Here is a 12,776-nt window from a genome sequence, read left to right as displayed (position 1 = left end):
ATATATATATATATATATATATATATATATATATATATATATATATAAAACAAATCAATGAGACTGATTAAGTTTGATTTTGTACCCTATAGTTTGTGCTTCATACCTAACGTGGACAGTCCATGCCACTCATTTCACACTTAATTATATGTCACTATTATTCTCTGAACATTACCTAATTTATTTGCTTAACTGGACTGTATACTTCTTGAGGATTAGAAATCTAATTTTTTATGAACTTTTCAGTGCTAACAACAAAAGAAACAGCAAACACCAACACTTAGGAAAAGGTGACATACATTTATTTCTTGTAATTAATGACTTCCCTTCTCATTAAGCCTGGAAGATTGAACACAAGCATTTATCTCTGCTCTTTTCTAAAACCCAACTAAAATGGCAATAAAGAACTTTAAAAGGTATACATTCATGAGAGTCATAAAAATACAATAGAAGGCATCAGTTGACAAGAAATTTTAACAAAATTTTAGGAGCTGGAAGGATTACAGACATGTTGCAACGGACTTAGAAGATCTGAGAAAGCTACACCATGAGGCTGCAGAAGGGCTGAGTGGTGTGGGAGAGGCAGAGTGACAAGCCAACAGGCACACCACCACTCCCGAAAGACTCAGTAACCAGAGCTACCAGCTAGTCAGGAGGATGTGTATGGTGGGGCGGAAGGATTGGCTGAAAGTTTATGTAAGGAAGAGGTACTCTACCAAATGCTCTCTGCAGGCCCAAGCAACTACAGTGCCCCTATCACCACAGAAGACCACATTCCAGAAAAGTATCTTGTGGTTCCCCATTAAAACAGATCCTTCACCTGCTCACCCCTCCAGGTAACAAGACCCCACCTACTTCCTGCTACACACACAAATACCTTCCAATTAGCACTCTTGAATATCAACAGCTAGCCAAGCAATGCCCATAATACTGCAGGCTGACACGAAGAAGAAAAGAGGGAGGTGGGGGGAGAGAAAGTAAGAAATAAATTTAAAGGGGAAGAAAGAATAAAGAAACTCAGGGAAAACAAAGAAGCAGATAAAAACTTAAAAAATAATAATAAAACCACCAGAGAGATGCTATGATACTGCATCCATGAAACAACAGGAAGATTCTCTTTAAAAGAGAAAAAAGAGAAGTGACAGAAAAAAGAACATAGCAAAAATATGATTCTCGTTATTTCATCTTAGCTAGAATCTGGATGTAATAGCTGAGGTTGGAGCTGCTGTTTTACATGCAAGATAGAAACAAGTTGAGGATCAGAGAGCAGGATAAAAAGAGCCTGGGTCTTTACTGACTGCTGAGCTGCCACTGCAGCCCGGAGTGTCTCTGTAACTATGAGCGGTTAAAAATAAAGCAAAAACAAAAAAGGTCTATCTGATTTAATACACTATTTCAGGGTTTTCTGCCACTTGTACTTTAACCATATACTAGCACAGTACATGCTACACAGTAAGTTTTCTCCTAACCCTACAATATGAAAAAAAGAAAATCATGTTCCAAGCATATGATCTTGTTTCTATTAACTATGCTTAAGCCTATCTTACGTTAGCCAAGAAAGCTGAATGCTAACACTTCAAATTTCAGCACTGCATTCTAATCAAGTCTATCATGTGTAATAAAATGTAATGCTGAAGGACCTATGGAATACAGTCCCAGGTGTCCACAGCACACTACTCTCATTGTTTAAGGATGTTGCAGAATCACTCCACCAAGGCTTACCTTCAATTTCCCCTCAGTGTGACTTTCTTCTTTTAAATTCATATTGGATGACTGATGGCTAACATAATAAACATTTTATCTTTCTACACCCTTCCCCCAGGAAGAATATGCCTTTTTTAAAGTGAAGCACTGTCAAACACCTGGAGTCCAAACCTAGTTCTTAACTCTTTTGTCCACAGTGAACACGGCAGCTTTTAAATGTTTCTACCTAAAAAGTCACTTTCATAGTAAAACTAGAAATCCTAGAGACAGTATAATGATCAAGAATACAGAATAAAACACAGATCAGCATGAGTTTGCTTAGCTTCAGACATCACCTATATTGTAAATTGTAACTATTCTGACATTGTCTAAAAATTTCACATTAAGTAAAAATTTCACAAAATGCTAAAGGAAAAATGTTATGGCAGAGAAAGATCAATATAACTCTGGAATAATTTTCTTATGAAGTTTGGCACAACTAACCAAATCAATAATAAATCCTTTCCTATCCCCACCTTCCTTGTTCCCAGGGTTCTGGCTTTTCCATTGATGACTGACTGGGTGGTACATGTGGCTAGGATCTGAGGGTATGACTGCAGGCACTTTATACAGAATAAGTAAAAGAAATGGGAAATCTAAGACATGCCAAACCTCAAAGGTAATATTGGGCAATAAAGGAAAGAAATTATCTTAATAGACCGTAGTCCACCTATGTCTAGCTTTCAGAATCAATTCATCTGCCAAATTCTAGTCATCTTTGTAACTGAGCGCTTTGATATAAGCTCAGGACTTTAAAACACACCTTACCAACCTGCCACCCAGATATGATCAACCAAAGTAAACAACTCGATTTCTATATTGTTACAGTGCTGAAAGAACGAGGCTTTCTCATTAATCAAAGCATGGAGCCCTGTAATTTGTTTCTGCTCATGACAAGAAAAACCAGTTTACCAGAAAACTCTCCCACCCTAAAAAGTCACAGTACTTACTGTCTACGAATAAACAAAAACTTAAGAGATGACAAAATAGCAATCTTGGATTCCAGATAGCTTCATACTTGCATTGAAATTTTCATCTTAATATTCCTGGTACTTATTTTCTATACTTTTTGGAAAGACTTAAATACTAGGAAAACAGATGGTATCTATGGGGGGAAAAAAAGCTGACACTTCTTAGTTGTATAAGGTACTCAGGTGAGGGTGACAAATACTGTTTATACCGAAAGGCTTAATGACCACTTCCACCCCACCCCCCACCGCAAAAAATCAATGGAGGGCCACACAGCTTAAAATTTATACTGGGGAGGTCTTTTTGAAGGAGCAAATCCTACTGACCTACAGCAAATGAAACAATATAATCTGCCAAGTCAATGCTCAGTACTCAGTAAACCTGATGTTCCCATGAATGCCACAACTATTCCACCAGACGCTGGCCAGTCCAGGTTCTATGCAACCTTCACCATGATCCATGAGACTAGTTCTTCCCTCTATCTATTTCCTAAACTGACCTCTAGGTAGTATTTCTCAATTTGGGGCTTTCCTCAAAGGGAAGAAGTCAATTTGGGAAATTCCCTCATATCACACAATGATTTACCTCTTTACTCTATGTGCACCTGAAGAGGATAGGAGTTACTGACAGACACCAAAGTTGAAAAAACTTGCCATGGGGTGAATGAAATTAAGGCAGGCCCATTAGCCAAAGTTCACTGCCTTCACATTATGGTGCACTATCAAACAATTTGTATTTTAATTATTAACTGCCTAAAAGGTCAGTATGTACAACTTAAAAGGTATAGTTTCTATTCTTATATCCCTCCCTAAAAAAGGAATAAGATGAGGTATATTTGTAAAACGAAAACGCAGATGAAAAAATGAATGTTACTAAATCAACAGGAGATGGATGTTTTACCAAAGCCTCTTATCTAATATTCTAAATTTAGCTGAAATGCACAAATATAAATCAGAATTCGCAACTGTTTCTTGTGGTAGGAAATGAAAAAAACCCACCTTCTCAATATTTATCTGGTGCTTTCTTAGCCTCTCCAGGTCTGTTGGGATTACTATCTTAATGAATTTCTGGATAGCTGGTTCAAGACGCCGTAATTTCACTTTTTCTTCATCTTCAGACATCCTAAAAAAATATTGTGTCACTTCTACTTGCAGCAACTGTGTTCTCCACTCACATAGAAAAATCTAAAAGGGAAATATTTAAGAATGTTTTTAATCAGTTTCTGTTATTTTTAAAAGCCAACAATTAGGTAATTTTATAATTTATTCTAAATATATATTTCAACTTAATTCTGAACTTGGATGACTTTTTTTTAAGATTTTATTTATTTATTTGACAGAGAGAGACACAGCGAGAGAGGGAACACAAGCAGGGGGAGTGGAAGAGGGAGAAGCAGGCTTCCCGCCGAGCAGGGAGCCCGATGCGGGGCTCGATCCCAGGACTCTGGGATCATGACCTGAGCCGAAGGCAGACGCTTAACGACTGAGCCACCCAGGCGCCCCTTGGATGACTTTTTTAAGAAACCTTTATTTTGAAACCTTTCTTTCTACAGACGTATATGCACTTTAAAATGGTTAGAAAATACAAAAAAGAGGATAAAATAAAATCAATCATCTCTCTTTTCATGTCTTTCCAGGTTCTTTTCCAAATAACATATACACTTAAACACCTTTTTTTATTTTTAAACCATGAGTTTACTGTCCAAGTTTTCATTTCCCAATGTATCTTGGACAATGACTAACCTTTTTTAAAAAGATGTCAAATGGCAAAATCAAAAGAAAAAATTTCATAACATTTCTGCTTGTATCAAATTCCATTTGACCTCATAATTTAACTATGTAATTACATACTTCAAATATTTAACATCATATGCAACTCTTCTCATTGATGTCCTTTAAACTGTCTCTTCCCTTTCTTACAGCGTGATTAGTGTTGTCTGCAACCAATACAAATAACCAGTGACAGAGCTGGAATAAGAATCCAGGATTCCTGAGAGTACAATCAAATGCTTTTTCTTTTTTTTTTTTTTTTAAAGATTTTATTTATTTGAGAGAGAGAGACACAGCGAGAGAGGGAACACAAGCAGGGGGAGTGGGAGAGGGAGAAGCAGGCTTCCCGCCGAGCAGGGAGCCCGATGCGGGGCTCGATCCCAGGACCCTGGGATCATGACCTGAGCCGAAGGCAGACGCTTAATGACTGAGCCATCCAGGCGCCCCTCAAATGCTTTTTCTAATTCACCAATAGTTTCCTACCAGTGTTCCAAAATGTCCAACTGTATGCCTTTGGGGCCAGGGTACGTGAGGGTAGAGGACAGCAAGTGAGCAGGCTCCAGGACCCCATGCTTGCTTCAATTGGAGAAAATTTACTTATATCTACTTCATAAATTTGTGCATATTAGATTTTACATCAATAAAGGGCTCCACTGTTTAAGCTTGAAAACCACTGTTGTGCAACCTTGCTTTCATGCCATCTCATTAGCCCACAACCTCCCCCGTATTTAAAAAAAAAAAAAAAAATTGACTATGTTAATCCCAATGGGCTATGGGGTCTTAAACCAGGGTCCATACAAACAGACATTCGCAAATACACTTTATGGAGTCCCTGAATCTTTATGAATAATTGTGAATGTATTTTTGAGTTATTTCAGAGGACAGAGTCCATTGCTTTTATGATATTAAAAAAAAAGACATCACTGCAGAAGCATTAAGAACTATAAATCTAAATAATGTTGTTTCTCTTTCTTTCACAGTTGAAAATTTTGAAGTGTTGGTTATACACACTATCTCATCAACTTAGTAACTTGGTTTTTATGTTTAATCTTGAGAGCAAAAAAGGGAAATCTCCACACACCAAAAATAGAGTTCAACAGCTACAGTAGTGAATGGGAATTGGAGATACCTAGAGAGTTCATTGCCGAGAGTCCACAGACCCAACACAACAGGAAAATTCATAGCTAAGGAACTAAAGATAATAATCTAAAAAGAAGATTAAAATAATTACAGTTAAAAATATTCAAAGATATAAAGGAACAGAATCCTTTTAAAAATTAGATAATACTATAAAATAGTAGTAGGCTAATCTGAAAAACCAAGTACAAATTGAGAAATAAAAACCTCAAAAATGGGTTAAACTATAAACTATGTAGCAGAAGGGAGAATTATTGATTGGAAAATTATCAGTCAGAACACAGAGGAATGAAGAGATGAAAAACATAAAAGATAAAATGAGAAGCTCAATAACAAATAAGAGTCCCATAAGGGAAGAATAAAGAAAGTGGTGAAAAGGCATTATTCAAAGAGAACATGCTGAGAATTAAGATGCAAGACCTCAAACTGAAAATGCACATAAGCCCCAAGTGGCATAAATTAAAAAAAAAGATTTACCAACACATGGTAGGGAAATTGCAGAACGTGAAGGGCAAACAAAAAAATCTTAAAAAAAGCAAACCAGAGATAAAGATAAACTAAAGCAACAAAAGCAGCAAACTTTTCATCAAAGCAAGATATCAAAAGACAGGAATATCCTCAAGGTGCTGAGAGAGTTCGTATATACCCAGGTAAATATTATTCAGAAGTGAAGGCAAAATAATCATTTTCAGACATAACAGAGTTTATAAGCAAGCCCCCTCATTAAAAGAACAACTAAAAGGCACACTTTAACAATAAAATAAACCCAAAGGAGATGAATGCCAAGGAGCTATGAATATGATAAAGCATACTATTACTGGGCGGATAAATGAATGAATGAAAGAAAGGATTTATTTTGAATACTCTGATCAAATATAATACAAATCTTTCCATGTAAATTACTATTTTTCTACAATACATCTTTTATAGCAGCACAGTGTTACATTACATAGATGCTCCATAATTTAACCAATCATCTATTGTTGGCTATTTAGGTTGTTCCCAATTTTCCACTATTATATACTGCACTACAGTGTAATTACCCTTCTTACCCCTTCTTACACATAAATCCATACTACCATCTATGATGTTTCTTCAAAATAATTAGAAATCAAATAGGCACATGCATTTTTTTTGAGGCTTTGATACCAAATGTCCCAAAAGGTTGTGCCTGTTTACATACCCACTAGCAACATATCAAAATATCCAATTACCCATATTCCCACCAATACATGGTACTATCATCCTCCTTAGACCTTCAAAAATGGTGTCTAATTATTGTTTTATTTTGCATTCCTTAAATTACTGGTGGCATTGATTCATTAGCCATTTGCATTTCTTATGAACCGCCTGCTAGTGCTATGTATCTATTTTACTACAGGGGATATCTTTTCCTTATTTAACATATATATATATGACTCATAAATTATCAATTATTTGTCTCAGAATGTTCCCAGTTTATGATATTGCTTGCATTTTTTTTCTACCATGCAGGTTATATCCCATAGGAAGATTATATTTTTATCTACCATCATTCTGGTTTTTTTTTTTTTTTTTTTACCATACCTGGTTCTCAATAGATGCTGATGGAACTAAAATATTTCTTCACACATCCCTTCATCATTTCTAATCCCATCATTCCAAACAATGCAATATGCACAGCACCTTACAAGTGTCTTAACTGGCCTGCCTTTAGACTCTTTCCCATCTCCAGTTTTTCCTCACAGATTACCACCAATTAACATACCGAAAACACCATTTGCAACATGCTACTCCTCTGAACAAAAACTTCCTAGAGTTCTCTATTATTTGAATAAGAAAATACAATGTTCATAAATAGACCCAAATAATCTAAGTATTATCACCCAATCTCTACTTTTGGCTTTGCAATGATGCGCTCTGTCTAGATGCCTTTTATACCCCATTTGCCTCTAAAATTTATGTATCATTTGATATACAACTCTAATGATTGTCTTCTCCACTAATCAGTTTATAGTATACGTAACAAAACAAATTATAACAAATTATTAGATATCTGACTTGTTTGCACTGTTCCCCTACGCCATGATGATAGATTTTTTCAGTTCCAAAAGTGGTATTTCCAGTCAGAGTTATGCATGATTCTGCCCCTCACCTTTTTGTGTCCAAGGAAAACCTACTGCCTCATAAGGATCATCTATCAGGGAAGACATTCTGCCCCAAGAACCTCCCAAGAGACTTTTCCAACTCTTGGTCTCCTTCTGGCCAGTATTTTTTTCTTCTCTCCACCATTTCCATTTTTATAAAATTATAATAAAATGCCTACATACACTAACATAAGAACATAACATTCAAATAATTGCATAAATCATGTTACCGAAACAGAAAGTTGTCCAGCAGTAGCTCCAATCATAAAATAGCTCAAATAAGTTTGTAAGTTGTTAAAGGAAGGTATGTAATCCAACATACAAAATGTGGTGTTAAAATATAATTGAAAAACAAGTAAACGTATTTCAGCATTTCTTGATTTTTCAGTCAAAAAACTAGAACATATTTCTGATATGACAAAAATAAAAAATACATTTACATTAACATCACAACTGTGTAAAATAGGCCTATGAAAAAGACAGAACACAAAAAAAATGCCTAATTTCCCAAACTTCTGTAGAGTTGATTTCCTTGTAACTTTTTTTTTTTTTAAGTGTAATGGAATATTTGGGGTGATAGAATAGTTCTGCATCCGGCGCCTGGGTGGCTCAGTCGTTAAGCGTCTGCCTTCAGCTCGGGTCATGATCCCAGGGTCCTGGGATCAAGCCCTGCATTGGGCTCCCTGCTCAGTGGGAGGCCTGCTTCTCCCTCTCCCACTCCCCCTGTTTGTGTTCCCTCTCGCTGTCTCTCTCTCTCTGTTGAAAAATAAATAAAATCTTAAAAAAAAGTTCTGTGTCATGACAGTGGTGGTAGATACACAATTATATGCATTTGTCAAAACTCACAGAAGTGTACATTACAAAGAATGAATTTTTGAAGACTAAAAAACAAAAACAAAATGCGAAGGAACACAAAATGGAACACGAACTAATAAAAACAAAACTGTATTACCAATGAATAGCATAACCACACTGAAAGTAGGGGAAGAAAATAATTAATCTAGGTAACTCTGGAAAACACTATTTTAACTGGATACCACAAGGCTAAAGACAAAAAGAACTACACACAGTTTTCTAATAAGCAAATTTGTTTTTTATAGGAGTATGGGTTACAAATCCTGAAAATCCTTTATGTGTATGAGAATTGAGCAAATAAAATATTTTGTAGAACACGAAAGCCAGATTTCTGTCAACAGAAGAAGTAACAAATAAGGGGCATGACTAGAATGAACCCTGTGGTGTTGGTTTACAAATGGAACTCTCAGAATGAATTTTTTTTTAAATATATATACACAGATATATGAGTACATATACACAAATACAAAAACAAATTTTGTGTATGCATGGGTGTGTGTGTGTATCCATGGACTATGTGTATATATATGTACGTAGCTAAGAAATATATATATATTTTCAAATAAACATAATATAAATAAGTAAAATATTTAATATTTTATAATTACGTAAATAAATATATAATAAATATAAAATGTTTTATTTATTGGGACGCCTGGGTGGCTCAGTCGGTAAGCATCTGCCTTCGGCTCAGGTCATGATCCCAGGATCCTGGGATAGAGTCCCGCATCGGGATCCCTGCTCAGTGGGGAGTCTGCTTCTCCCTCTCTGCCTGCTGCTCCCTCTGCTTTGTGCTCTCTCTCTCTAATAAATAAAAATAAAATCTTTAAGAAAAAAAGATTTAAAAAAATGTTTTACTTATTTGTAAAGGACAAATATTTATTAAAAAATATATATTTATATATATTCCTGTCTTCTGCCAGGAACCACAAACATTACTCCAGTAGCAACGAGCACACCTAGTGCCCTGATCTTGGTGTTTAAGTACCACTCTCCAAAAAAGGAAACCAGGGGCCCTTGGAGAAATGGTTGATTCCAGGGCTGGGGCAGGGAAAACACAAGATGAGCCTGGAACATCTTATGGTGCCAGAAAATAAGGAAGTTCTCAAAAAGTGATGGAGGCCCGTCAAAAGGAAGCAACCTGAAAAAACTCCCAAGGGACAAAGCTGGAACAAAAACATTGAGATAATATAAATAACAAAAATAACCAATAGTAAAATAAATGAGTCCATACTGATACAAAAAAATAACTGAATAAATAAATAGGAAGGGGAAGCTCTTCCTTAAAGAAGTCCAATTAATAAAAAGAGGAGGAAATGAGGGAAACAGAAAATCACCATTAGAACATCAAAGTAATAATCACTGAAGGCAAGATCCACCAATGAATGGTAAAATCAGCAAGTGAAAGTTTGAGGAGAAACAAGATATTTTCATAGTTTAGAAACTCTCCCAAGATATCTGATTCATTGTCAAGGGAAAAGTAGTAAATTTAGAGAATCCTAGCAGACACCATCCTTAACCAAGTGATCAATAGTAATATCAAAAGCAGTGTGTTATAACATGAACCCCTCATACGATGAACTGAGAAGGGTACGTCCACTTCTGTGATATCAACAAAAATGCATAACCTTAATCTAATCTTAAGAAAACATCAGATAAAACCTAACTGAGGGACACTCTACAAAATAATTGACCAGGATTCTTTGCAAGTGTGAAGATGAGGAAAGACAAGAAAAGACTAAGGAGCCATGCCAATTAAATGCAATGTGGGATCTTATATTGGATCCTGGAACAGAAAGAAAAGGACATTAGTATAAAAAATTATGAAATCTGAAAAAAGGTGGTAGTTTGGTTAACAGAATTGTACCAATGATATTTTCTAATTTTTGATAATTGTACTATAGTTCTATAAGGCGTTAACATTAAAGGAAGCTATAGAGAGCTCTTACTTTTGCAAGTTCTCTGTACTTGTAAAATTATTTCAAAATAAAAAGGCTTTCTGAAAACGTCTTTTGTTTCACAGAAGACAGCTCAAACATTTTGAAGAATTGCACTAACACTTGCGGACGCCGGGGTGCCAGGTGCTCTACAAACTACCCTTTAGTGCTTAGAACTACTATCAGCTGAGTACCATTAATACTCCTGTTTCCCGTGAGGAAAAAGTACTGGGAGGTTCACAACATTACTTAGATATTTATAAGTAAAAAGCCCCATTTCTCAGAAAAAGTCCCAAACTGCCAGCAACCTTCCGCCCTCCCCCCAAAAGCGATGAACACCGTCCATCAGCCTAGAGATCCCACATGTCCTCCCAGTGGTGGCCCCGAATGTCCTCAGGCCCGTCTCCCCGTGCTTCTGACTGGGGGACGGGGCACTGACTTTGGAAAGAAAAGTCCCGGCCCTTGATCCTCGCAAATGGTCCCTTCTCCAAGCCCTCCGATTCCGAATTTATTTAGGAGGGAGTCAGATGCGGGACCTTCCAGAACCACCTCCCGGTCTCTGGCTCCCGGTCCTCCCCTCACTGCCCCCGAGCCTCGCGTCACGCCTCGCAGTGTCGCCCACGGCGCCCCTGGGCCACAAGCACCAGACGCCCCCACCAGAGAACGGCTGCACGGGCGGTCTCGGACCACGCAGCCGGGCGACCCTGACGACCTAGGGCCCACACTGCGTCACGGGCAGGGCAGGTGCAGGAAACTTTCCCACCCCGCGACCCCAGGAGGCCGCCGCGCTCGCCCTGTCGGCGGCCTCCCAACACCCGCTTCGACAAGGGCTTCCAAAAACGAAACCGCCACTTCTTGGAGCCGGGAGGAGCCCTCAATGCGCTCGCACTCCGGACCCGATACCGGGCTTCCCACCGGGAGCCTCCCCCGCGCGCGAGCTCAGCGCCCATGCCACAAAGCCCGTCAGGGCCTGACGCCCCCGAGGCAGCCTCCCGCAAAGCCCTTACCTCCCGCCGGGGCGCTCGAGACCGCTTGATGGCACGGCGCAGGCGCGGGCGCGACGGGGCGGGGCGTCGTGAGGGGCTGGGCGGGCTGGGCCACGCCCCCTCCCGGCCCTTTTGGGCCCTACGGGGCGTGGCACCCACGCTGTGACGTCTTCCCGCCGGGGGAATGATTTAAGAAATTGGTCATGGTTTGTGTTGTGAGGTTGCAACACTGGAGCCAAGAGGAGAGAGACCCACAATCACCTTTTAGGTTTTTGTGTTGTGTTTTTAGTATGACATAATTCACACATGCATAGCTTTCTACATTTTGCAAAGTTTTTCTGTCCATTTTCCCGTTTTAACAGGAATTTTATTGGCGGGCTGGCCATGTGTTCTAAGCTTTTTACACACGTAGAAACTGAAGCTCTAAAAGGTTGTGCCTTCTCCCATTCGTCCCAAAAACCCTGTGAGGTGAACAGGACACAAGTCTTAACGACCGTAACAGGCGCCGAAATTGAAGCTCAGACAAGTTATGATTTCCCTACCCGCCAAAGCTGGGGGAGTCCTTCAAGCCACTGTCCTTACCCCAATTTTACTGATAATGACGCCGAGGTTAAAGAGTTTTAAGTGACTCACTCCAGTTCAGCCAGTTAGTAAAAGAGTTGGAACTCCACTGGGTTTCCTAATTTCCTTCTCAAGCTCTTCCAGTGACCAGCGCTACCAATGACCAAGCAGATGGCTGGCTTTGATGCCCTGTCCGGGTCACATGACCTGACTTCCAGACCCACCCTTTCTTATGTGTTTGTGAATGTTCAGATGACTTGTTTAGAATGTATCCCCTGACGGTATTATCCTCAGAAGTCGTAAGAATGTTCAAGCCACGGCTCAGGAAACTCAGGTCTTAAGGTCTCCAGTGGAGCTGGAGTAGAGGTAGAAACTGTAGACTAAAGATTAGGGGCCTGTGAGAAAGTCTTGAAAAGCAATTTCTAAACTAAAGCAAAAATACCTAAGCAATTTGGAGATTCTTTGTGGATATAATGAATGCTGATGTTTGTTTTACTCTAGGAATGAAAGGCTTATAAATGTTTAATTTTAAGAAGAAATATTAAAGTATTAAGCCATGTCATGGGAAAATGTTTTTCATGCAAAGGTCCGTTGAACAAGATCTTTTGAAATGAAGGTCATTCAAAATAAGTTCTGAAAACCTGCCTCAACTATAGTCGGGAGATGTGGCACTCAAGGACTCTAAATTTGAAC

At 38.5% G+C, this 12,776-nt stretch overlaps 1 protein-coding gene across 1 annotated transcript in view; it reads right to left on the bottom strand.

Moving 5' to 3' along the window:
• The window catches only part of STX17 (syntaxin 17), a 51,746-nt gene extending 47,913 nt beyond the window's left edge, over nt 1-3,833 (bottom strand). Inside the window, exon 1 of the mRNA XM_021691524.1 lies at nt 3,711-3,833. Coding sequence (XP_021547199.1) covers nt 3,711-3,833 — 123 coding nt within the window. The remainder of the gene's footprint in view (nt 1-3,710) is intronic.
• Nucleotides 3,834-12,776: the final 8,943 nt, after the last annotated feature.

This window comes from Neomonachus schauinslandi, chromosome 13 (genome assembly GCF_002201575.2).
Source record: "Neomonachus schauinslandi chromosome 13, ASM220157v2, whole genome shotgun sequence".
Classification (NCBI taxonomy): Eukaryota; Metazoa; Chordata; class Mammalia; order Carnivora; family Phocidae; genus Neomonachus; species Neomonachus schauinslandi.
Note: the sequence above shows the minus strand (reverse complement) of the source record. Positions and strands in the feature narration are given on the sequence as shown.